Genomic DNA, 27807 nt, shown 5'->3' with positions numbered 1-27807 from the left:
AGTGGCATAATGGACATTTTTACCAATTAAGCATAAAGCTTTAGTTAAAAATTAAAATACTGGAAATGGCAGTCAATTCTGAAACTGACTACCATGAAGTTCTGCCAGCATATTTAAGCTGGCCACTCAAAGGTGAAACTACCTATTGTCACTCGCAGCAGACCCTTTACCAGTTGAGTTCCCTCTCTACTGAATTTCTTCATTAATTCCTATGACATTTTACTTTTCTTTAATTAGATAATTATCTAATTCCACTTGAGCTATTTGTAAATGTGTTTTCAGGAGTCTAACTCTCAGAACACGTTGTTTGCTATCAGACAGTGAAAATATTATATTGATAATTAGTTTCCCCATGGAACAATGTTATAAGAAATTTTTCTCCAATTGACTTTGATTGAAAAGAAAACAAGTCAGTATTTTGCCAGTGAATGCATATTGGCTTAGGTTTTCAGTGTATTTTAGATTTATTTTTAACCTTGGCTTTCTCTTTGAGCCAGAATAGATCATCTTCTTCTGAGGATTTTTCTCCTCTTTTGCTGATTAGCTATAGAATGAGGAGAAGCACCTGACGGGCCACATTACGAAGGCTGCTAAGCGGTTTACAAGTCTCAGTAATTAATGACTATTTTTATCACAAAGAATATAGACTGGCTTCTTCCATCTATCTGAAACTCAATGTAAGCCCCTATAAGCCTCAATGCAGCATAATTGGTGCAATAGAGCTGAAAATGAGATGGAGGATATAATGCCGCTTCAGTAATCCTGCCTTTAGCTAAAATGGAACAGTAGAAGCCCCTGGCAGCTTCCAATGTGGTCGCCACTAAGATTTAAAGCCAGCCAGCAGTCTAGAGTTCCTTGCAAAGCCCACATCACTGTTTAAGTCCTTAAGTAGAGTTCAAATGTTTTAAATAATGCTATTTACGAGAATGATTTACTGTGGTAAACAATTTGCTTTTCATCCTTTTGGCTCTAATTGGGTGTTTTCTCTGATTAGGAGCAATCATGGACTGTGTACTTATATTAGTTTTTATTCTGACCACCCTGTGCTTAAAATGTGCTCTCAAACCTCTTGGGATGAACAAATGGGTTTTGCTTTCTCAGTGTTGTTATTAAAAAATCCACTCTCTTGTAAATCATAATATGCTAATAATAGGTCTGGGGACTCAACTGGGAAAATGCAAAAAGCTTCACATTCATGAAGGCATGCTAAGTGACACCACAATAAGTGCTGGATAATGTGTTTGTTTCAGATTTGTGACCATCCTCTCAACAGCCAGGATAGCACTATGTTGTCCTAACAAGCCATAATCACAAATAAGCTACTAGAACTTTTCTACAATATGACTGGAAAAAAATACTCAAAGCAAAAATGCAAACAAAAGGAGGGGCTAGAGAAAACTTTCAGGAGATTCCAAGACAAGCCAGGGTCATTCTCAGCTATCTCTTTTAATAGAACCTAAGCATTTCACTCCAGTTCTTCCTCACAATGCTGGTACCATCAACTGTAAAAATAAAAAGACTGGTTTCACCCAAAGAAGGCTATATTTGGAGATCCATTAACAGCACCTTCTGTGGGTATTACATAACAGCTGAATGCCACTTCTCTGTGGATACCCAAAGTTAGACAATCTAAAAGCATCTCTTGAGGATATACCACCTATTCCAAATTCACCACATTCATAGTGGAAACCAAATGGTATCCGGTTAATCAGGGATGTGGTTAGAATTAACACAATAATACAGACAAATCCAATGGGATGGAGAAACCAGTTGTAGTTCAAATCTTTTAAGAATTACTACAGATGATAAATTCTCTTAGGATGAGAGCCTAAAATACTACCTCTTCCATTATCCCATGATATACAACAGGAGGGTTTCACTGTGGCATAGTCTCCTGAACGACACTGTGTACTGCCTGGTTCATAAGGAGCTGTGGAGGAAGGTCCAGGAACAATTCCAACTGGTGAATGAAAAACAGAGTGAAATAAAAGTAAAATCTGGATCTATTCACTGCAAACAAAGCATTCATCATAAAAGGGCAAATTGGGTATTTATCAGTTATTTTTTTTTTACTATTCTTGCAAGGTTAAAGACCTTAGTAATCCAAAGTGTAGATTTTTCTACGATGCAGATCTGAGCACACAAATTCTTATTCTCTTTAAACACAAAAGTTGAATCACATTAAGATCCAAAGTTATGACTGATTTATTTTATGCTCAGTTGTATCTGATTCTTTGTGACTCCATGGACTGTACCCACCAGGTGCCTCTGTCCAGGGAATTCTCCAGGCAAGAATAGTGGGGTGGGTTGCCATTCCCTTCTCCAGGAGATCTTTCTGACCCAGGGAGTGAACCCAGGTCTCCTGCATTGCAAGCAGATTCTTTACCATCTGAGCCATCAGGGAAGCCCCAATGTTATAGAATCTAGGTAATATTACAGAGGTGATGTAGCATCCTGGTCAAGATGGCTGGACCCCAGAGCTAGATTGCCTGGAAGTGATTCTCATTTCTGCCAATTTTCAGCTGTGTAACCTTAGACACATTCTTCACTTAACCTGTAAAATGGGTTAAAATTACAAATTTCCTTAATAGATTATTAGGATGACTGAAATACAGTATTATTTAATAAATAAGTAGTCAGAAGCCTGAATATGTACACACCATTTTGAGGATCATACACTTAGGAAATCATGGGGGCAGAGCAAGCATCCTGTGATTCTGTTGTGTACTCCACTAAGACCCCCACACTGACTCAATAAAAGTACTGATGATTCTGGTGAGAACGATGTGGTACTGGGAGGATAAGGAAATGTAGGAACAAGTAATTAGGAGAGGAAGATGCAACCCAGATTCTGAATAAGCAAAATGAAGGAGGAACATTGAAAGGATTAGAAGAGCAAAGGAAGGTGATGAAATGCTCCATAGCAGTGTCTGTCAGCCCAGGTGCTTGATTGGAACTATTACATATTAGATGAGTGCTTACACTAAAAAAGATTGAACAACTGGTTCAGGCAAACAACACACGACTTATATTTGTATTTAGCTTTTTCCTACCCTACACATCTATGCTACCTTTCATCCATGGTCCTGAAAAGCCGCTAACTCCTCAGTGTCATCCAACTAGGAAATACAATCTTGGACTGGCTACTAAGTCTCCTTCAAACACACCTGAATTCCTTTTAAGATTTTCAATATTATAAAAAAGCAGATAATGTTGTTACCTTCTTCATAATTGTTTAGATTCATGAGCTCTGTGCTGTGCTTAGTCACTCATTCATGCCCTGCTCTACAACCATATTGACTGTAGCCTACCCTCTGTCCATAGGGATTCTTCAGGCAAGAATACTGGACTGGGTTGCCATGGCCTCCTCCAGGGGATCTTCCCAGGGATGGGACCCAGGTCTCTTGAATTGCAGGTGGATTCTTTACTGTATGAGCCAGCATACTGGAGTGGGTAACCTATCCCTTCTCCAGGGGCTCTTCCCAACCCAGGAATTGAACTGGGGTCTCCTGCATTATAGGCAGATTTTTTATCAGCTGAGCTACCAGGGAAGCCCCTTCAGGAGCTCTTCATGAGCCTCTTCATGAGTTAGTTAGTTCAGTCACTCAGTCGTGTCATAAGATTTACATACTATCAAAAAGCTACTGGCTACTCTGCATAAGAATGCTGATAATGGGACTTTCCTGGTAGTCCAGTGGCTAATTATGCCATGATCTCAATACAGGTGGCATGTGTTCAATGCCTGGTCAGGGAACTAAGATACTGCATGGCCAAAAAATGAATGCTAATAATACTGAATATTGTGCCATATATTTGATTTGTCAGTCCTTCAAAAATATCATTTCCATCAAACAGTGTCTGTAACAGAAATGTCTCTTTTATTGTTTATATTCTCCAATGTCACATGGACTGTTTGAAAATATTACTTTTTTTTTTAAGTTGGGTATGTCTGTATCTGATTTAAAATCATTTCTTCACTGAATAACCTTGACTACATCTGACTGTGAACAATTCACATTTTCTGTAGGATTATCATTCTATTACATGATTCTGTTGCTACAATGCTTTTGCATTAAAATAATATACCCTTGATAGGATTCCAGATTATAAATTTTTAGACAAGAAAATAAAATCATTTCCCAACCACTCAAGAATAAATATTCTCATGAATTTACCTATACACAAAGCTTTAGTTTTGCTTGCTTCTTCTTCAGCCTCACACTTTCCTTAGAGATATTTATTTATTCTGGTTATTTCAGGCTTAGAATCAATGGTGGATATTAATAGAGGCAAATATCTGCTCAATATAGAGAATAAAAAATATAGATAAAATTACAATGGTCTATAATTAATAGAGATGCACATGTGCCCTAAGAGAAGGACATTGTTTGCTCTTAGAAACATTTACAAGAAGGAACAAATCTATCACCAATATTGTAGGCAAGATTCCTGAGTTTTATGCAGAAGGTTAGACATAGGGTCCTCTGAGATTCTATGATCCTAAACCAATTCACAGTAACCTATCACAAGATGTGGGAAAAACTTTCAAGAAAAGAAGTCTTAATTCTTAGTATACTTTCCATTAGATATTTGGTAATTAATTTATTGGATTATTATGTTAAGGCAGTAGCTATGGACTTCGGAGTACTATAGACTTGGTTCTGAATGCCAGCTTTGACCTTTATTAGTCAATTTACTTAATCTCTTGGAAGCACTTTTTTTTAATAGGTAAAATGAGATTAATAATACCTACTACATAGGGTTTTTATAAGGACTGAGTAAAATAATCTTTTAATGCTAACACAATTCTCAGCAAAGAATGAGGGCGCAATACACAGAGGCTATTATGACACATATAAGTCTGAAGAAATAAAAATTTTAAATAGCCATGTCACTGAGGATGTTTTTAAAAGTTATAGAATGCAATTGTGCCAAAGTTGTGCGTAAAAGTGATTCATTTATGAGAAGATTAAACCATTTTTTATGAGATCAATATATTCACCCCTGTGTTTCAATTATGACTTCTTGATCTGTTAATATTTCTTTGTTTGTTTATGTCATCCAACTCATTTATCTTGACATCCTCTGAAAGCACTTCAAAATGAATCACTAAGTGTGTTTTTCTTGTTTGGCAGTTACCTTTTTCAGTAGCTATAAATTTAGAGACCATTACCTTCACTGGAGGATCTAAAGGAAGTTTGGGGGTAGTGGAAGGGGAGTAGAAGTGTTCACTGGAAGGAATTGTTTGGTCTTAAGTATAGAAATAAATGTTGCCTATGCAAAACGAAGGTTCTAAAGAAATGCAAGGAGAAAGTCAGCACTGAGGTCCTAAACTCTAAATGGAAAATTAAGAAACCAGGAAACCCAACAGAACTAACAAAACAAGACTTAATGAATAATTGGTTTGAACTGGGGTTTGTTTCCTTTTAAAATCCTAATTTTAAATTCATCAGGAACTATTTGTTGAAGAAATCGAGACTTAATTTATAAATTGCCATCAGACATCAGTTAATTTTTATTTATCAAGACAATGAGCAATAAACACTTATTATATTTATAATTTTTATTGATTTTATTGATCAATGTTGAACAGAAAAAAAACTAGTCATTCCAAACAGCAGATATGTAGTATTCTTTGCCAAAAGGATAAATTCCACTCAACCAGAATACATAATTCAGATTCATGCCTTTTTTAATATTCTCCAATTCATTTCCCTCAGTGTTTAATTCACCAAATATTAATAAAGCAGAAACAATTTGCAGCCTTTGATACCTATGTTGCAAAATTGCTTTCAGTAATCCATTGATAGAACTCATTGTCCAACATACTTCTTTGTTCTCCCACTGTATTCTCCGTCCTTTGGTACCTGAAGATTCAAAAACCAAAATAAAAATAACAACAATAGTTCCAGCCTTCCCACTAAAATACTTCTCGCTCTACCTGCTAAGTTTCTTCCTTTTCCCCAAACAATGAGGAGCATTCTGAAATTCCAAGTAGATCTTTATGTTATTGTGATGCATTATTATGGGAAAGACTGAGGAAAAGTTACACTAGAGACTGGAAGTGTGGGGACGGCATTTTTTTATGGAGACTATAAGATATTCGAGTTTGATATTGGGTTTGTTGGACGTGGATAAACAAGTAATATTACAATGAGCTTATATCTTCTTGTGGAGTTTGAAACGTAATCAATTTAATTCATTTTGACACATCTTTTTAGTGGCTAGTGTTTGTTTTTGCTTGACCAACTTAAGGCTAAGTACTGGATGCTTGAATCATGGCTACATTATCTATACAACGATTTTTACTATGAATTTATTGAATCCTTACAAATGGAGAAAACCATAAATAATGCAAAAGATGAAACATGTTGGGTATTGTTTTCAGTAAGACTTGCCCAGTGCAGAATCCACCACCTTTTACCTGGTAGTAGCGACCATCTGTGTGATTTTGCTATTATAACGGTGCATAGAAATTAAGTATTATGTACAGGCCGAATCCCATGAGCTCTGTTTAGAACTAAGCACGCACATGCACACATGCAGGGGCTAGGTTTTGAATCAAGGTTAGTAGGCATTTGTGTTGCAGGCAAAACGGATAAGTCATGAAGAAAAGAATTTGAGTTAAGTATGTGAAAGTCGCTCAGACGTGTCCGACTATTTGCGACCCCATGGACTATAGAGTTCATGGAATTCTCCAGGCCAAAATACTTGAGTGAGTAGCTTTTCCCTCCTCCGGGGGGGGCGGTCTTCCCAACCCAGAGACTGAACCCAGGTCTCCCGCATTGCAGGCAGATTCTTTACCCGCTGACCCTCCAGGGAAACCTAAGAATACTGGAGTGGGTAGCCTATACCTTCTGCCGCAGATCTTCCTGACCCAGGAATCGAACTGGGGTCTCCTGAATCGCAGGTGGGTTATTTACCAGATGAGCCATATAGGAAGGCTAAAGTGCATCTGCAAGTTCACCTCAGCTCCAAGGTGCAGCACAGTACTTGCTTTGCCTACTTATTCTGGTCACACCAGTGTCTGCAATAAACCATAAGGTTGTAGGCCATGGAGTTCTGCCTAACCTACTGGTTGGTATATCTGCCTGGGAGGAAAACTCAAGAACTGAGGAATGGAGAAATTTCTCTTCCAAGGCCTTCTAAAGTAACCTGGAATGAGGGCAATTTTTGCAACCTGACCTTACCTAAAATGGTAGCAGGAGTAGGAACATATCCTGCATGTGTCCATGCTAAGTCACTTCAGTTGTGTTCAACTCTTTTGTGACCCTGTGGACCATAGCCCACTAGGCTCCTCTGTCCATGGGATTCCCCAGACAAGAATACTGGAGTGAGTAGCTGTTCTCTTCTCCAGGGGATTTTCCCCACCCAGGGATCAACCCTGAAACTTTTATGTCTACTGCATTGGCAAGCAAGTTCTTTACCTTGAGTGCCACCTGGGAAGCCCCAAGAACATATCATAAGGACTATATTCCAAGCTTTCTCATGTAGCTCCTTTAACCCATGCAACAAGGAAATGCAATATGAACTATGTTTTATGGATAAATAAACTAGGACATTCAAAGTTATATGCTCTAAATCACTCAGCTAGTTTAAAGCCAGAATTTGAACCAAATATAAGAAAGCGCTTTTTTTTTTCCATAATACATGACATCCTTTCAGATTTCTTCGCTTTCTTTGTTTTTCCATTTTCAAGAATATACCTTCATAGACTTTATACTCTTTTTTTGTTTCTATCAAAATTATTGTATCTAAAATTCAGGGCAGTAATATTATTATTGGAATAATATGCCTAAAAATAATTCACTGAAAAAAATCTAAAACAAATCTTGGTTGATATTAAAGAAATTATACTAACTATTGGAGAAGGCAATGGCACCCCACTCCAGTTCTCTTGCCTAGGAAAATCCCATGGCTGGAGGAGCCTGGTGGGCTGCAGTCCATGGGGTCAAGAAGAGTTGGACACAACTGAACGACTTCATTTTCACTTTTCACTTCATGCATTGGAGAAAGAAATGGCAATCCACTCCAGTGTTCTTGACTGGAGAATCGCAGGAACAGGGGAGCCTGATGGGCTGCCATCTATGGGGTCTCACAGAATCAGACACAACTGAAGTGACTTAGCAGCAGCAGCAGCATACTAACTATTAAGCTTCTGCCTTTTCATACTGTTTATGGGGTTCTCAAGGCAAGAATGCTGAAGTGGTTTGCCATTCCCTTTTCCAGTGGACCACATTTCATCAGAACTCTCCACCATGACCTGTCCATCTTAGGTGGCCCCACACAGCATACCTCATAGTTTCATTGAGTTAGACAAAACTGTGGTCCATGTGATCAGATTGGTTCATTTCCCGTGATTGTGATTTTCAGTCTGTCTGCCCTCTGATGGAGAAGGGTAAGAGGCATATGGAAGCTTCAGACTCTTGAGAGTCCCTTGGACTGCAAGGAGATCCAACCAGTCCATCCTAAAGCAAATCAGTCCTGAATATTCATTGGAAGGACTGAAGCTGAAGCTGAAGCTGAAACTCCAATACATTGGCCATCTGATGTGAAGAACTGACTCATTAGAAAAGACCCTGATGCTGGGAAAGATTGAAGGTTGGAGAAGAAGGGGATGACAGAAAATGAGATGGTTGGATGGCATCACCGACTCAGTGGACATGAGTTTGAATAAGCTCCGGGAGTTGGTGATGGACAGGGAGGCCTGGTGTGGGGCAGTCCATGGGGTCACAAAGAGTTGCACACAACTGAGAAACTGAACTGAACTGACTGATCAAACTTTTGTCCAAAATTTAAATAGCCAAATAACTTGAAAATTAATTTTTATCCCTAATATTGCAATGCCATTACTGAAGATCCTAAATAGATGCACCATAAAAAGGAAATGGCAACTCTCTCCTGTATTCATGCCTGGAGAATCCCATGAACAGAGGAGCCTAGTGGGCTACAGTCCATGGAGTCACAGTCAGTACACAATTGAGCAGCTAAAAAATAGGCGCAAGTTTTATAAGTGGCTTCAAAGCTATTAAGGATATATTAAAATATCTTTAATAGGTATCAATATTACATATATTTTATTGCATTATATTACCTGGAACAATCTGCAGTTTATTTATGGTGCATGTTATTATTCTCAGCCAATCCCCTGAGTGTGACTTACAAATGAAACTTTAATAGAATTGTCTTTATTCAAAGCTTAGAGGTCACAAGGCTTCTCCATTGCTTTTCTGTGCTAAAATATTCTCTTTTAAAGTCCTAGAGATTACGGTACACAGTGAGAAGAGAAATATTCTTTCTACCAGCATTGCAAAGTTTCCAAATATAAATTGAAGTAGAATCTGCATAAATATTTAAATGTTCCTCAGTCTATTATTATCATTGTGTTCATAGTATGAGCCTCATCTATGAAAGGAATCAAAGCCTGAATTTATATTCTCTACCAAAATAATTACCCATTGCATCTAATTTTGAGGGTAAATTATTTAAGAAACTGGGGCCATCTGCTTGTGGAGGACAGACATTAGTGAAACCAAGGTATGATCCTTCCTGTCATGTTTTAGGATTAGTATCTTTCCCTGATGTTGCTGTGCATACTTTCTTGCTGCATTAACTACAGGGATTCCAGTTTGTCTGTTGAGAACTGATGTCTGTTTGCATGTGTATTCTTACTGTGAAAAGATATATAGTCATGACTCTGAAATAATCCTGGTGGGCGAATGTGGATATACCAGGATTCTCTGGCAATGTTTTTAAGAGATTCTGAATGGGTCTGCACTCAGGCTTTTAAAGAATTTCGAATCTGTGTCTACTCCTGGTGCTGCCTGCCAGCTCCAATTTCTTTACTTTAAAGGACTAATCTCCTTTTAAGTAAGGGCATTAACTCACCAAAAAGGAAATGGTGTGCGTGTAATGACAAATGAACATGGCTCTTCTCTTCTATTTGATAGAAGGGCATTTGTTCTGTCTAAATTGTATATTCTTTTGTAAACAGACTCTCCAGCCCTCTAGCTAGAGGAATCAATGCCCTGTGCAGATGATGCCAGACCTTTATTCAGAAATGCACGCACTTGATTTATAGTAAAGTTTTGATATTTAACCTTCTGTCTAAACCTTGAATCAGGACCCTAGGGCAAGGACAAACGTCTTCATCTTTTTAAATTTAAAAATTTGTTTCGAACTATAGAAGAGAAATTAAAATCCCAGAATGATTTGAGTCTGTGAGCGTAAAAATAGCCCTCTAGCATTGTATGCATTTGTAACGAGAGTCATAATCTAAGGATCAGTCTCTCAAAATGAGAATGAGAATCAAAAAGAATTAGAACAAAAAAGTTGTGTCTGTGGAAAGACATCCATAAAGCCCTGTGAATGTAAAAACCAAGCCAAGCCAATTAAAATTCAAGCTTATTTAAATACAACTCTATACCCTGTTCTCCAACATACATACAAATATACACATAAAAAATACAATGTATCCTAAAATTATGCTATTTAGAATTTTTTTTAAAGTAATTACAGGACTTAACTTATATAGCAGCTAGGGAAATTATCACAGGTTGTAGCTACTGCCACCATAAGAATTGGTTTCAATTCAGCCTTTAATGAGATCAGCTACTTCTATTCATTTTCATGGGTACCTACTTCTGTAATGAAAAGGATTAATTTGAAGTTCCTAGAAATGCATCACCTAGCTCATGTTGGAGGGTAGCTAGTCTGTGGGCCATAAATATAAATTCTTCAAGTGGTAGGTTGACTATTTCATTAAAACTGATGATGTTTTAGTATTTCATATGCAGAGCCATGCAAAGGTGGTATAAAGCAAGGTTTTAACAGAGAATGTATTTGAGGAGGAAAAGCTGTCATGGAAAAGTGATTGTTAGTTACTCAGAAATGCACACGCCGGGGTAGGAGGATGCTTCCTTTGTCAAGCAAATGCAAAATAATCTTTGAATTTCAGGTGTTTCTTATGGATAAAATGTGCCTGCAAAACATATCCCCACATCTAACATAGTACAAAGGCAGGGAAAGGCGTCTGTGGCATGGCTACCCTTCAAAGTCAATGATATTAATTTATTTCCCTTTTCTCTAAGTAAAGAGAATCATGACTGGAGGGTAATATTCGAGGTTTGGGAGAAGACAGTGCGCACAGTATGGTTACTCACCCTGTCTGGGTTAGCCCCTAATTGGAAGTCCTTTTCCAGCAGACCATCTCTAACGCTGAACCAATACCTTTCAGAGAGACAGTGTCAGCAAGGGCCGACTAGTCTTGTTCAGTGTGAGGGAAGCTGCAAAACTGGCATCAGATCCATAAAGCACACGTTCATTAAATTCCCTGAGAAGCCTACAATGACTCAGAGTCTTCATGTTATGTAAGTTTTCCACATGTAATAACCAAGCAAGTAAGTTAGCCCCAATTTGATCAATTCAGTGAGAAGAGAAAAATTAAAACCATGTGGTTTCATATGAAATCAGGGACAATCACTGTTCTGGGTTTTTCAGTAAGAGCATTATGGACATGTTTTACAGATTCTGTTTTCTGGTAAAGGAAGAGTTGACTAGGATTTTGAGAGGTAACCATTAAAAACATTCAAAATATCAAGAATTATTTGTAAAATGGTGTTTATCCATCTATTTTTTTAAAGTGGAAATTTTGTAGAAAATGGTAAAATGTTTATTTCTTTCAAAATGCTTTCCAGAAACTGTTTTGAATCTTAGCAGAGTGTCCATCATTTTGCAAATGAGTAATAACATATAATGATTCTGAGCCCTGCTGCATAAATCCCACTTTGGGAGCAGTATCCTCTGTGACATCTATAAACCAATGACAAGATCACCAATAACAACGTCATCTACACCAATCAGCCATAGCATAGTGAGCCCATCTGGGGTACTGTCCTCCCTGGCACCAGACAGGTAAAGAAGGGAGCTCATAGTTGATGTATGAAACCTTCTGTTGTACCTAACACAGGCAGAGGGTTATCTTTCTAAATATTTGCAAGACTCCTGTCACTTAGGTATATAATACTCTGAGAAGACAAAAGGAAGAGAAAAAAAGGAAGTTAAAAAATGTATTTTTCAAGCCATTGTGCTAAGGCATGTCAGGGCACGAGTGACTGCCAAGTCTGAGTAGCTCTTCAGTGAATGTGTTTATGTAAAATGAAAACCACAAATTAACTCAGTGAAAAGAAGCGGATGAAAAGGATTCCCAATTCATTATTTCCATTATACAGTTCAAACCACTGGTTAGTTTTTTTCACTCTCAAGTGTTTACTGGTTAGTTTTACACAGTGCTAATCAAAGTCACAATCAAGAGACTATCATATGGAACGGAAGAGCATTCATATTTTTTTCCTCAGCTTTGTTGAGGTATAATTGACAAACATCATCTCTGAAATATCCAAACTAGTATGGATATTAACGTCTAAAAGAAAACATTCATTCTTTATCACTCTGATTCGTAGCTCCATCCATAAAAATGAGTGAATAGTTCCTTGCTGTTATTTTTGCTAAGTCATTCCGAATCTTTTGCCACCGCATGGACTATATACTGCCAGGCTCCTCTGTCCATGGGATTTTCCAGACAAGAATACTGGAGTGGGTTGCTGTTTGCTACTCTAGGGTATCTTCCTGACCCAGGGATTGAACCCATGTTTCCTACATTGCATGTAGATCCTTCACTACTGAGCCACCAGGGGAGCCTGTAAATAATTCATTAGGTGGCTATAAAAATTAAGTGAAGAAATATATGTAAAGTGGCTAGCACATTGCCAGCACTCAACAAATATTTCAATGACTAAATCAGCAAAAATCAACTTTTCCTTAGTTCAGACTATGAAGCAAGTGTTAGAGTTTAAAAAAAACTGTAACAGAAAGATTAAAAGAAACAGAAGATCCAGATAACTATTATTCACTATAATTGAATTTCCATTTGTGATTAAACTTCTGCTTCTTTATAACTAAAAAGATATTAGGATAGTAGGTCGTAACATTTGTTGTGAATATCTCCACATGAAAAAAGAATGATTGTTTCTAACTACAAGGCTCCAGAGTACTTACATTACACTTCACGACTAAGATCCCAATATCAACTCCCAATTTCATAGGTGAAAACAGCAGAAAAAGCATGCACAATTTGAAATTCAGAATGTGAACTGCATTTTTGCTTTCTTAAATAGCTTATTTGCTCATACAATTAGTCATTGATTTAGCAGTATATTTTGGACATCTACTATGTGTTAAATATAATGCAAGTACTAGCAAGAAATATTAGAGTTAATAAGATAGAGCTTACAACTGACACACACATTCAACACTCACATTTACAATCAACTGAAAACAAATCACTGTTGCTGTTCAGTTGCTCAGTCATGTCTAAGTCTTTGCAACTCCATGGACTGCAGCATGTCAGGCTTCCCTGTCCTTCACTATCTCCTGGATTTTGGTCAAACTCATGTCCATTGAGTTGATGATACCATCCAACCAGGTCATTCTCTGTCACCACCTTCTCCTCCTGCCCTCAATCTTCCCCAGCATCAGGGTCTTCTTCAATGAATCAGTTCTTCCCATAAGGTGGCCAAAGTATTGGAGCTTCAGCTTCAGCATCAGTCCCCCAGTGAATATTCGGGGTTGATCTCCTTAAGATTGGATTGTTTGATATCCTTGCTGTCCACAGGACTCTTGAGAGTCTTCTCCAGCACCACAATTCAAAAGTATCCGTTCTTCAGCACTCAGCCTTCTTTAAGGTCCAGCTCTCACATCCATACATGACTATTGGAAAACCCATAGCTTTGATAATTTAGACCTTTGAGGGCAAAATGATGTCTCTGCTTTTCAATACACTGTCTAGGTTTGTCATAGTTTTCTTTGAAAGAGCAAGGGTCTTTTAATTTTATGGCTGCTCACCATTCACAGTGATTTTGGAAATCTAGAAAATAAAATCTGCCACTGTTTTCACTTTTCCCCTCATCTATTTGCCTGAAGTAATGGGACCAGATGTTTTTTGAACAAGAAAGTCAATCAAAGGTCCTAAAGTTGAGTGGGGTTTTGACAAATATAACAAAAGGGGAAGAAAGTTATGCGCAGAGAGAATAGCACAAACAAATGTTCAGATAATGAAAATAGAAGATATGGTCTGTCCTTTCTTTATCTGAAAAAATCCCACTCTTTGTCCAAAGTGTCATGCAATATTTAAAGCAACTGTTTATCCCTTCTCACATCTTCTTAATTGTTCTTCTTCCATAACATCTTTTATTTTGCACTAGTAAGTTAAGAGACTCCCTAGATGAGGAACATCTAGAATCAAGATTTAGTTCTGTAGGCTCTCATGTGGTACCTGGAACATAATAGTCACTAAAAATATTCATTCTAAAATGTGGAGAAAGAGGGACAATGAGAAGCTATGATATATGATTTATAATAAGAAATACATATTTGGTCTTCATCCCCATTTCTGGGTACTAAAATCCTTGGGATTTTCTAAGCGACGAAAAAGAAAAGGTATTTTTTTTATGTTAATGAGATGACTTTTGGACCCCACGTAGGGGTGGAAGCAGGTTGAACCAACCACGTAACAACAGAACTAACCATGTAACAACTTGAAGCTTGGAATTTTCAGTCCTTCACACCTCCAACTTCTGGGGACGGGAAGACCGGAAAATGATTTCACGCACTCACGCCTATGTAATGAAGCCTCCACTAAAAAAAAAAAGAAAGAAAGAAGGGTCAGAGAACTTATGTGTTGGTGAACACGTGGAGACCTGAGAGAATGGCGCAGTCAAAGAGTATAGAAGCTCTTTGCCTCTTCCCTATACCGTTTCCTACACGTCTCTTTTCTGGCTGTTTCTGAGTTATATCTTTTTATAATGGACTGGTAATCTTGTAATCAAAATGTTTCTCTGAGTTCTGTGAGCTGCTTTAGCAGATTAATAGAAGGAGAGAGGGGGTCATGAGAAACTATGGTTAGAAGCAGCTTGCTTCTGAGTGGCATCTGAAGTGGGGAGAGAAGGGGTGCAGTCTTGAGGGATTGAAGCCTCAGTCTGAGAGATCTAATGCTAACTTGTAGATAGTGTCGAACTGAGCTGACACCAGCTAGTGTCTGGAGAATTGCTTAGTGCTGTGTGGGAACCACACCCCTCCACAAAAATGTGGAGCCCCTGAATAAGGAGGTGGTTTAAGTTATTTGAGAAGAAGAGACTCACGGTGATTTTAGTTTGATGACGACTGAATAGCCAAGTGAAGGTTCTGTCCAATTTTTGCATACACAGGACAAGAATTAAACAGATAGCCAGGACAGTAGAAAAATATTTGAGAGGTGTCTGCATTGTGGTAACTGTGTATTAAAAAAAAAAAAAAGATGAAGAGTACCCTAATAAAGAAGACTGAGGGACAACTAGGGGCTTCCCTGCAACAATTTGGCAGACAGAAAGAACATGAAAATACAGAAAATTGAGAAAAATTAGAAGAGGGCTAGGTGAACTTATTGTCAGAGGATTCCAAGGAGAACAAAATAGCCGAAAAGAAAGGAGAGAGATCAAGAAAAACTGAGAAAGAGCTATTAGAGTTATGATTTCTGTGTTCACTGGATACCAGCAAAAATTATTTGGAGGCAGAATGGAAGTCATTTTATCAGAAGGAATTTTTCTTCCCATCCTGGGTACACTCACATGCATGAACATCTTATCAGAGAACAGAGTCTATAAAAGTTATATGATATATCAATAGTTTTATGAGTGAAAAGAAAGTGTTTATTCAAAGCAATTCCAATATACTACTGTGATTTGCACATAGCAACATCATTTTAGGAGTGCATTAGATGAAGATTTTGTACTTAGGACTTTATAATATGAATTTTTTAAAGCCTACCATTATTAAAATTTCTAAGAGTTAGAAATTTTACACTGACTATCACAATTAAACTACAGTGGGAAATCAGTCTTGAGGCAGAAATAAGAAGCCTGAATGTTATTTCAGAATCAGTAGTTCTATTTTTATGAGGGAAAATAGATACACTTATAAAATACAGTAGGAGAAGAATCAGACTGCCCAGAGGTAATTTAGCCTGAATGTTTTGCATTTTAGAAATTGTGTATAGGTTGTGAGGATAGGAGTGTAAAAAGTTGAAGAAATGAAAATAGATGACTGCCTGATTCAGTTTGTAATTAAATATTTAGATTATCACTCTTAACCTTTAAATTTATTTCAATGTTGTTAAGATTGGAAGTCAAATTACAAATTGAAGAATATTGTTAGCTGAGCTAGTTTAAGACAAAATAAGCTCATACTGAGGGTCGACTTTTTTCTATATCATATAAATAAGCAAAGAAAACATTTCCCATAATATATATAATATGAAAGTTAGTATATTTTCACAGTAGAATTAATTTAATAATCTAAATTCATGTCTTATGAAGCCATGTGGAAATCATTGTTTATCCTTTTCTTCTTTATAGTAGATATTCAATCAACCATCCACTCATTTATCTATTCAAGCAATAGTTGAATGCTTACTATACATCAGGTACTGTGGTAGGTACTGGTCATCCAACCATGAAATAGATTTTTCCCAGGTGGTGCTAGTGGTAAAGAACCTGCCTGCCAATGCAGGAGACCTAAGAGTCACGGGTTCAATCTCTGGGTCAGGAAGATCCCCTGGAAAAGGGCATGACAATCCACTCCGGTATTCTTGCCTGGAGAATCCTATGGACAGAGGAACCTGGTGAGCTAGAATCCATAGGGTCGCACAGAGTCAGATATGACTGAAGCAACTTAGCACGCATGCTGACTCTCAAGAGCTGAAAACCTCCCAGTGCTTTCTGCTGCTGCTGCTGCTGCTGCTGCTGCTGCTAAGTCGCATCAGTCGTGTCCGACTCTGTGCGACCCCATAGACGGCAGCCCAACAGGCTCCCCCGTCCCTGGGATTCTCCAGGCAAGAACACTGGAGTGGGTTGCCATTTTCTTCTCCATTGCGTGAAAGTGGAAAGTGAAAGTGAAGTCGCTCAGTCGCGTCCGACTCTTAGCGACCCATGGACTGCAGCCTACCAGGCTCCATCCATGGGATTTTCCAGGCAAGAGTACTGGAGTGGCTTGCCATTGCCTTCTCCACCCAGTGCTTTCTAGATACATCAAAATCTGTCAAAAAAAATTTAATAGAGCAACTTTTAAAATCCAATATACATATGCCATGTATGTATACCACTTAAACGTCTCTCTGTATTAACCTGCACTATCTATTTGTCCTATGATATAGCATAGCTAATGTTCATAGTACACTGAATGTTCAAAAATAGGATCTCTATTATACTCTCTAATACTTTTCCTTCCACTAGTAAAAGGTTTTCATGTTTTTGCTTTGTTTTTATCAAGAGTAAAATTTGGATTTGTTCCCAAACATGTTTATGTAAGTTATGCTTATGATTATAATTATATAAGTCAATTAAATATTGCTTAAACTGATTATATGGTTATGAAATGTGTCTTTGATGATGTTTCTAACTTGAATTCCTTTTAAGACTCAATAAAACTAGGTTACCAATAGGGCTGAATTAGTTTAGGAGACACAACTTTAAATAATTAAAGGGAAAAACCTTAAACATCTTAAAGGCTTCTCTACCAACATTAGTTATTTCACAATGGTCTTTAAGTTCTTTCCCACTTAAAAAAGAAAACAAAACTGACTTTCATACAGGATCTATTATCTGTATGATTTATGCTGGAAAGATGAAACATTGGGCCCATCCTTTAGGGAAAAAAAGCAAAAAATAACTTTGTTGTATATTTTTTAAAAGTTAATGAACAGTACTGTAGGTTTTTTGCTTTCCTGGTAGCTCAGATGGTGAAGAGTCTGCCTGCAATGCAAGAGACCCAGATTTAATACCTGGATCAGGAAGATCCCCTGGAGAAGGGAATGGCAACCCGCTCCAATATTCTTGCCTGGAGAATTCCACAGACAGAGGAGCCTGGCAGGCCCCAGTCCATGGGGTCACATAGAGTTGGACACGACTCTATGTAATACTCTAAGTAATATTTTTACATTCATTGTAGTTTTTAGGTTAAAAGAAAAGCTTGAATGCATGCATATAACAGGTTATTTTGTGATTCTTCACAGTATTCAACTTTTTCAATTAACTGATCTACTACCAACCTCATCTGCACGTGATAGAAGGCTTTTTGCTGTGCTGGCTAAAGACTACAATTCCAAAGACACAGGGTATGGCGTAAAGGTGTTGCATGCTAACTGCTTAGATAGCACTTTGCTGCTTTGAAACAGGAAAAAATGTTTTTGGGTCTCAGTTTAAAAAAGGAAATGAAAGGCAATCATTCAAAGTACAAAAAGACAACTCACAGGGACCAAAACTAACTTCACACGCGCACATTTGTCAACCACCCTGTAGAAACTAATATATTTAACTTGTCACATAGTACCACTCAACTTCTGGGAAATCACCAAATGTGTTATTTAAACTCAGTCTGTGCTTAGGGGAGTACTTTATTTAAAAGAGCCATTTTTATTGGGAAGTATAAGAAGTTAGAACTTCATAGCCCTCAGGTCCTATTCTATGCTTTCTTCTTAGAAGCACAGCACTTCTCCCACTTGATGGATAAAAAGTCCACATAAGGGAGCCATGAGTTGGATAGCATGTCCCTGGAAAGAAACGAGATATGATAGTTTGAAAATTGAGTTTTCTATTGAAAATATTGAGTTAATTCTCAGTGATTTAGGGTATGGATAAATATTTTTACTTGGAATGCACATCCTTGAATGTTATGTTGTAAAAATGTCCAGAAAATGGGATCTGAAAAAAGCCATTTTTCTTCCATTACAAACTAATAGAACAAAGAAAAACAAATGTGTGCACATACCCTATGCTTTATTAAACTACAATGAGTTTAGTCGTTGCCTGTGGGATTTTTATGAGAGCCTTTTCTTACTTTACTCACTCACATGCAGGCCTTTTAATGGTCCTGTTCAGCCTATACTAATTAGCAGACTTTCTGATTACAACATAAAAACTATAATAATAACAGATTAAACTCCTTCCAAAAAAGAAAAACCAACAGGTTTTTTTTCTTGTGAGTCTCTTTGGAAAAGCTAGAAGTCCTATGGTACTCAGTCTTCAGTCTAGAAAATATACATAATTCAAATTATGACTTCTCTGTGACTTTTTCACTTTCTTATTTTATCCTAGATGCTGACTTTAATAATTAAATTGCCATCTTATTTAGCAATCTCCTCCATTTTACCCTTAAATCCAATTGTTCATCAAGTTATGTTGATTCGTCCTTTTTCATCTTCTTCAAAATTGTCAAAGCCACCCACCGAGTCAAGGACCTCTGTAACTGACACCTGGACAAAAATTCACTTTAACTCATGTTTCCTTTTGCTGTCCACACTGCACATCACTCCCATACGAATTTCCCTCAAATATGGTTTGTATCACTGAAGTCACTTGCTTAAGAATAAAGAAATCTATTGACAACATTATTTATCTAAATGCTATTATTTTGGGGGGCTCCAAAAATCACTGCAGATGGTGATTGCAGCCATGAAATTAAAAGACGCTTATTCCTTGGAAGAAAAGTTATGACCAACCTAGATAGCATATTAAAAAGCAGAGATATTACTTTGCCAACAAAGGTCCATCTAGTCAAGGCTATGGGTTTTTCCAGTGGTCATGTATGGATGTGAGAGTTGGACTATGAAGAAAGCTGAGTGCTGAAGAATTGATGCTTTTGAACTGTGGTGTAGGAGAAGACTCTTGAGAGTCCCTTGGACTGCAAGGAGATCCAACCAGTCCATCCTAAAGGAGACCAGTCCTGGGTGTTCATTGGAAGGACTGATGTTGAGGCTGAAACTCCAATGCTTTGGCCACCTCATGTGAAGAGTTGACTCATTGGAAAAGACCCTGATGCTGGGAGGGATTGGGGGCAGGAGGAGAAGGGGACAACAGAGGATGAGATGGCTGGATGGCATCACCGACTCAATGTACATGAGTTTGGGTGAACTCCAGGAGTTGGTAATGGACAGGGAATTGCAGCCTGGCATGCTGCAATTCATGGGATCGCAAGGAGTCAGACACGACTGAGTGACTGAACTGAACTGATTCTAAATCTTCCATAACCTGTTGTCACTCACTCTGATATCTGTGGCTGCTGCTGCTACTGCTGTTTCATTGCTAAGTCATGTCCAACTCTTTTGCAACTGCATGGTCTGTAGCCCTCCAGGCTCCTCTCTCCATGGGATTTCCCAGGCAAGAATACTGGAGTGGGTTGCTATTTCCTTCTCCAGGGGCTCTTCCCAACCCCAGGATCTAACCCATGTCTCCTGCTTGGCAGGTGGATTCTTTATCATTGAGCCACTGGGGAAGCCCTATTCTAATTTTAGTTGAATGTATAACTCCTTAACATCAGCATAAATCCCATAGCTTATCAAGGGTCTGCAAACTAGGAGCTGTGGACCAAATCTGCTCTGTCACCCTGTGGTCTAAATATGACTTATACATTTACAACTCATGGTCTAAATATGATATACATTTTTAAGCAGTTGGGAAAAATTAAAAGAATGCTATTTCGTGGTATGTGAAAATTATATAAAATCCTAATTTCAGTGTCTATAAGTAATGTTTTATTGAAACATAGCCATGCAAGTTTGTTTATATATTGTCTATGACTGAGTTCATACTGCAAAGCAGAGGTGAACAATTGCAGCAGCAACCACACAGCCTACAAAATCTACAATATTTACTATCTGGCCCTATACAGATATATATGTATTTCTCTCTGTATATATTCATTTCCCTTTATTCAAAACAATACATGCTAGCCATTTTATACACTACTTCATGAGCAATTTTAAACATGAATCGCTTTTTGCAAACTTAGAAAAATACTCTCATTGAAATGCTACTTGGGGTTTAGTGGAAAAACAGCAGGAAAAGAGGGGAAGGAAAGAAGAAACATAAACATGGAGCAAGAGGAGAATTTAGTGAAAGAAAAAGGTAAATAAGGAAAGCAATAGGGAAGAGATTGTACAGACATAGAGGGAGAAAAACAGGATCCAAATCGTTAACATAGGTGGCAATATTCCCACCTCTAGTCAATTCCTACCATGCTGCCCTTTCTCCCTATTAAAAAACAAACAAACAAAAAAACTCACTTATTAGCTCTTATTTAAAAGATTTCATTATTTATCAGCTAAGCCTCATCACAACCCTAATGAAGGCAATGATACTATGCTATTCTAAGTTAGAGATGAGGGGTGTGAGACCTACAGATGTTGACCAAGTGACAGACCAGTAACTGTAACTCAGGTATGACGTCAACGGCCACTGTTACAACACCACGCTGCCTTTCACATTTTCATCAACACTATGTCCTTTATTCAAGTGTATATTTAGTTCTTTAGAAAATCAAGCATTTTTAAAATTACTATGGAACACTGTCAAATCTAAACGCAGCTTGCCTCTTATACTTAATAACTTCTTGTAAAATCCAGGTGTTGATTTTTACCTAAGAGTCTCTTGTCAGAAAGAGTAATCAAGATTTTTGTTGACCCAGGGAAATAAACTACACTGGTAGTTTTCAAGGCTATTGACTAGTGATTAAATATAATATCATACTAATAGTGAATACTGATTGACCTCTTACTCTGCTTCATTCTTTTCTCACAATAATACTAAAAAGGTATGTACAATTAATATCCCTATTTGCATCATCACAAAAAGTTTTAAGTGAATTGCCCAAAGTTACAGAGCTAGGCAGAAGCTGGGGTATGAACGTAAGTGGTCTAATACTACAGCCATAAGAGTAACCATTATGCCAGGTGAAGACAATCTTTAAAAGATTTAAATATATGAGACTCATGAGCACCTAAATGTATAAGACTTGGATTTTGGGGGGTGGAGGGGGACATGCATGCATGCATGCTAAGTTGCTTCAGTCGTGTTTGACTCTTTGTGATCCATCCCATGGCCTGTAGCGCCCCAGGCTCCTCTGACCATGGGGATTCTCCAGGGAAGAATACTGGAGTGGGTTGCTGTGCCCTCCTCCAGGGGATCTTCCCTGATTGAACCCGTGTCTCTTACATCTCGTGCATTGACCAGTGGGTTCTTTGAGACTTGCATTAGTGGTTTCCCTTTCTAAACGAAAATGAATTACCTTGCTTTGACAAGGCAACAGTTTGAATTTTGAAGACAAAGCAGCAAGGCATGACTAACAAACACATGTATATGGCATGCACGCGTGTGCACACACACAATATTACAAACCCAGTGGTTTGTAAGATGTGCTACTATGGTCAGGAAGATTTCAAATGACATTATGCTTATTAACTCATCAGCAAACAGGAGCTCCACTGTGATAAACGGCATGCTTGATCATAGTGTGAAGTTGTTTTGAGTTCAAAAAGTGTCTTCCTTCAGGCAGCACCCCAAGCCAGCTTTCCTCAGGATCAGATCTTGGGACTGTCAATGTGAAATGTTCGCTATCACTTCTGCGCTGTGGATGAGGCACAGTGATCAGTCAGCCTCGGGTAGCCATAGTTCATGTAGTCCCCAAACACTGATGAGCAGAGAGATTGAGATGTCTGTTCAATCTTATTACTGTGTTTAAGTCGATTTCAAGATTAAAAAAAGTTCTCTGGAATGATGCAGATGAACCTCACTGCTGCAGGCATAACCTTCTGCTGGTAAATTGTCATGGATATTTCATCAACATAATGCACTACATTTCACAGGAACTGTACTATTTTAAAAGACAAATGCTGAAAATATAATGTAACATTTAGATACTCTTCCTGGAGATCAGTGTAAGGACACCAAGTAATTATAACATGAGATACTTAATTACAGAGGTGCATATTACCTCTACTAGATAAAGCCATTTTTATTACAGCAATTTCTCACTTTTAAGAAATACTTTCTCCCTACTTAGGAAGTCTGACAGTGGAATACATCTCAACATCATGAAAGCAGATATAAATGTGTACATTTAGTGAAGTGATACACCACCCCAAATGTTGATGCTACATCTTAAACTAGAGGGTCTCTTAAAATGGGGGGAAAAATGCAATGGTTTAGGGACTTCCCTGGTGGCTCAGAGGTAAAGAGTTACTACCAATGCAGGAGATACGGGTTTGATCCCTGTTTAGGGAGGATCCCATGTTCTTCAGAGCAGCTAAGTCCGTGGGCCACAACAATTGAGCCTGTGCTCTAGAGCCCAGAAGCTGCAATTACTGACGACTGCATGCCCTAGAACCTGAAGAGAAGCCGTCGCAATGAGAAGCCCATGCACTGCAGCTAGAGAGTAGCCCCCAAGTGCCCAACTAGAGAAACGCCCACAGTGGCAATGAAGACCCAGCATAGCCAAAATATAAAAAACAAATAAAATTATTTTAAAACATGCAGTGGTTTAATATTGGTATAGTATCTCAAAATATTTATTTTTTATTCAAGATAGCATTTTCAGTGTTTTCTAGTGCTGTTTAAAATTGAACATATTTGTCTGTATCATGTAGAATGCTCACCACCTCTTCTTGACAAAATAAAGCATTAATCATGGCAGCAACCATAACATTCCTGTCTATTTTATTGCCAAAACCAGCACCCTGTGACACAGTGAGAACTGGAATTTTCTAACCTTCAGTTCAGTGGATTGGAAAGTTTTCATTAGAAGTAGGTTCTATTGTGGCCCCATAACCCACATTTTAAAGCTCATTATCCTTTGCTTTAACATTGATAAGCTAATTGTAAAACATTCATGAAAACACACCTGCAATCTTGATAAATGCCTCCACTGTGCAATCTATTGGAGCAATGATATGCATTACAATCATTTCTAAAAGTACCCCAAATTCACATTGTTTATATACAGCCACATAATGATAAGGTACTAGACCTAGTTTTTAGAATGATGTCTTTTTCTTTTATTACCAGGAAATGTTGTTCTCCAAACTCATGTAATTATTTAACATGAACAACTTTCTTGTTCCATCCATCAAACAGCTGTGCTCACCAGGAATACAAATAACCCAAAGACAGTTGGCCTTAACAGTCAAGAAAACTTTAATAACTATATACATTATTTGTATATACATATTTGTACACGTAAATGTTTTCCTTCTCTCATATAGTGTGAATACATTTTCAGACTTGCCAAAAAAGAGTTCTTAAAATATAACTACCAAAATTATTGTATAAGTAAAAATAGAAGCAAACTTGTTTTTATTTAAAATTAAAAATTTATTTATTTAAAATAATCCTGTGCAGACTTAGTAATAAATGAAATGTTCTCCCTTTACTTGTCTTCATTTTATTGAATATATTAAACATATAAAGATCAAGATTTTAGAATCTAGAAAATCTATCTGAAAATATTCTCCAAAATATACTCCTTTAGGCCTCTAGATGGCAATCTTTAGTAAATTTTTACAACTGGCCTGAATTCAGTTTTTTACCAATTCTCTCTAATCCACCTATTAAAATGATTTTCTGTTAATAAGCTACTCAGAGGCATTTTTGCTCTTATGGAACAATGCATGAAAAAAGAAAAAAAATGTTTTTAAATTTAATCCTCTTCTTTGGTATAACCTAATTGTATCAAGATGGTATATTCTAGCAGTGTCTTTTTGGTGTATGAGATGTTCTGGAAAAGTTTTATCTAGTAAAGATTGCAAGTGGCTTCTAAAATCAACTATTGATAATTATAAAGATTAGTTACAGCTTTTATTTTAGGAATTTTATAAATCTCATAGAATATTTTTTTAAAGTTCTTTGAGAAACATAACATACAAAATATGTGTACAATTGCCATGCCCTCTATAAAACAAGTATCCAACAGAACAAATTTCCACAGCATGTTCTTCTCCTGTCTTTTATATTCTATAATCACTGTTATTCCTTTAGTCAAGTTAAAAATATTTGTTGTTAATGCCAACTGTATTCAAGAGTTGTCATGGGACGAACAGGAAAAAATTAGAGCATTCATAATTAACATATATGCAAGTGACATTGAAAAAGACAAATTTAGTTTGCATATAATATTATTAGCAAGAATGCTGAAATGTAAAATCCAGTTACAGCTAGACACATACATTAAATTTTCAATGAGGACTTGAATTAGTGTCTTAATATCACTGGCTATGAGAAAATCCATTGCTTAGTGTGCTGGATATTGTAGATCCCTTTCTGTAAGGTAGCTCCTCCCCATATATATACTAACTATAAGAAAATACTTAGTTTCAAGTAATACTGGCTACTGATGACTGGGCATGTGCTCCAATTGACATAAGCATCTGACAAAAGTTGGGACCAAGTTCTTTTCAGATTCCAAATTTAGGTCACTAGGATTGGTCTCTCATCCAAGGTGAACTAATAAGAGTCTTCCCCTAAAGATTATAAAACTAGAAAAAGGGAAATAAATCTCTCTCTACTGACTGATGCTGTTATTTATGAAAGGATGGATGGATAGATAGATAAATAGACAGATAAACATATGATAGATAGATATAAAGTAGGTGAATTAGAGGCATTCACTTTCACTTTGGATTGGTGAAGCCTGAATGGGAAAGAGAGCTCTGAAGGTATTAAGCCCCTGATTCCAGTTATTTGTGAGGTTGAGCTATTTTCTTATCTTCTCAATCAGCCAAGAAGCCAGTCCTTAAGTTTACATTTTACTTCAGCTTGTTCAAGGTGAATATGAACACTTGAAGCCATTAAATCTTAACTAACACTTTTTGTTCTTTTGGTAAAATAATATCTTTTGCAGTTGTATTTTGAAGGTAGATCATTTTAGAGCCAAATCAAGTAGCTAGGTTTTTAATTCTGATTTATGTAAATATTAACTGAGTATATAGACTTCTTTTAAAATATGACAAAAGCAAGATATATCTTCTAATAAAATGTGAGTCTTTATTATTATTTATAGACAATAAGTAGAATAGTACATTGAAATTAGTAGACCTCAACACAAAGAACTCTGTGACCATAGAAATGTAAAAGCATCCAAATGAACAAGGATAAGATTTTCTTTCATTTATGATTATAAGTGTAAATGAGTTTTAGGAGGGATACATACGCGTATCAGCCAAGAAACACAAAGACTGAGAATTTTTATAGCCCCTGTAAAATATTTTGATCTAGACTGTGCATATTAAGCTGAAATGAGGTATAGAGGTGAAGTCCTGGCCTGAGTTCAGCTCTCATCACAAGCTGGGTACCTTTTCACAAGATCCTTACAACTCAGTGCCACATTCTTTTTAGGCAATAGACCTTGTTTTCAACACAAAACCTTGGGATTTGCTCTATAAATTCTTTTTAGATGAGCATGGATTTTCTTTTAATTTTGGATGTTGAAAAATGCAGATGATTTCCACTAGGGGCTCCTAAAGTCCTACAACATGGAGAACACCTGCCTGAAGGTTAAGTCAGTTCACAGATACAGAGCAGGTGAAGAGATGTGGTGAGGTATCACTTGAGCACATAGATTCAATCATGCCTGAGTCAGTCCTGCCCTGCAACATTATGTACATTAATGATTTCTCATTTTCACCAAACCAGCTTGTGTATGCTTTTGTTAGGAACCAAGGGGAGTCAAAAAACAGTCAAAACTCCACTGTCCTGCCTCATGTATTTCAGTGGAATCTCTTCTTCTACAAAGAGTAGAATCAGAGGTAGAAGTTAAGAGGATCTTTTTAGAAGCACTCGAGTTTTACACAGGAAACTTAAAATGTGGATAGCTAGACAGAATTACATACCTAGAAGCAGCATAAAGATTCATCAGATCACATATTCAGACGTCTGTGTTCAGGAAAACGTTATTGACATGTAATGATTGACAGAATAAGGTTCTCAGAAATTTTGAGAAAGTAGAAGAAAAAGTGGGTCAAACTTAAAACATGAAATATCAAAGAGATTTATCTTTTTAACAGAAGATTAGCATGTCCCACCTCACAGATCTTTTTTGGGTGAAAAATATAAGAGGTTTTAGATTATTGCAGAGATGTCTCAGATGACTCATGTGACTTAACTGAATAATAACATTATAATAATACCTTTAAGGGGAATATTTTGAGTATTTTTTCCTTGGTTTTCTTTACTCTGTAATAAAATGTTGCTAAATTCTGAATACAAAAATATGCAGAAATTGAACACTTATGGAAGAGTGTAATTGAAAGGTTATATCCAGATAGTTAGCTAAACTGGAGCAATGCAGGTTAGAATAGAGAAAATGCTGGGAAAAGATAAAAAAGATGGGAAGTCAAAAGGCTGAAGTTCTTGATCTGCCAATTGCTGAAGAAACAGTCTTGTATAAATTGGCTGACATCTGTAAGTCTGTTTCCTCATCTGTTAACACTAGAATAATGTAGTAGAAAATTGTGTGCCTATCTTCCCAACAGCCTTTCTTGGAAAACCATCCAGTATTTACATGGGAATTATGATCAACCTTGCTTGTGTGCAACCTTAGGAATTTTCTGGATGATATCTGCAATTGCTCCCCATACATAAAGGGCAGGGAGAGGATGAGGAAAGGGGAAGACCATGCCAGATTAGTAGGTGGCAGTTTTAACAAGCAAGGGAACTTGTGAGGCTGCTCTTGGGCAGTGGCAAAAAGAGTAGATTTCTGTGCCCACCTGCCAGAATCTGAAAAGTTGAAACAGAACCCTTAGCTGGGTTTGTCATCTATTCAGTCCTGATCTCAACACCTTACTGTCTTGAAGCGATGTCTCTGAAACAGCTCCTAGTGCTGGAGTGGTGGACAGAGCATCTTCTTGACTCAGTTCTTGATAAGAAATGAAGCTCTTCCCATGATATGCTC

The 27807-nt window shown here is 37.3% G+C and overlaps 1 protein-coding gene across 1 annotated transcript in view; it reads right to left on the bottom strand.

The window, feature by feature from the left end:
* Positions 1-1876: 1876 nt before the first annotated feature.
* Positions 1877-27807, bottom strand: part of LOC104991755 — a 55492-nt gene continuing 29561 nt past the window's right edge. Inside the window, exons 4-6 of the mRNA XM_010844343.1 lie at positions 14584-14694; positions 5671-5867; positions 1877-1960 (exon numbers count right to left, since the gene is read on the bottom strand). Coding sequence (XP_010842645.1) covers positions 1877-1960; positions 5671-5867; positions 14584-14694 — 392 coding nt within the window. The remainder of the gene's footprint in view (positions 1961-5670; positions 5868-14583; positions 14695-27807) is intronic.

Source organism: Bison bison, unplaced genomic scaffold (genome assembly GCF_000754665.1).
Source record: "Bison bison bison isolate TAMUID 2011002044 unplaced genomic scaffold, Bison_UMD1.0 scf7180017864200, whole genome shotgun sequence".
Lineage (NCBI taxonomy): Eukaryota > Metazoa > Chordata > Mammalia > Artiodactyla > Bovidae > Bison > Bison bison.
Note: the sequence above shows the minus strand (reverse complement) of the source record. Positions and strands in the feature narration are given on the sequence as shown.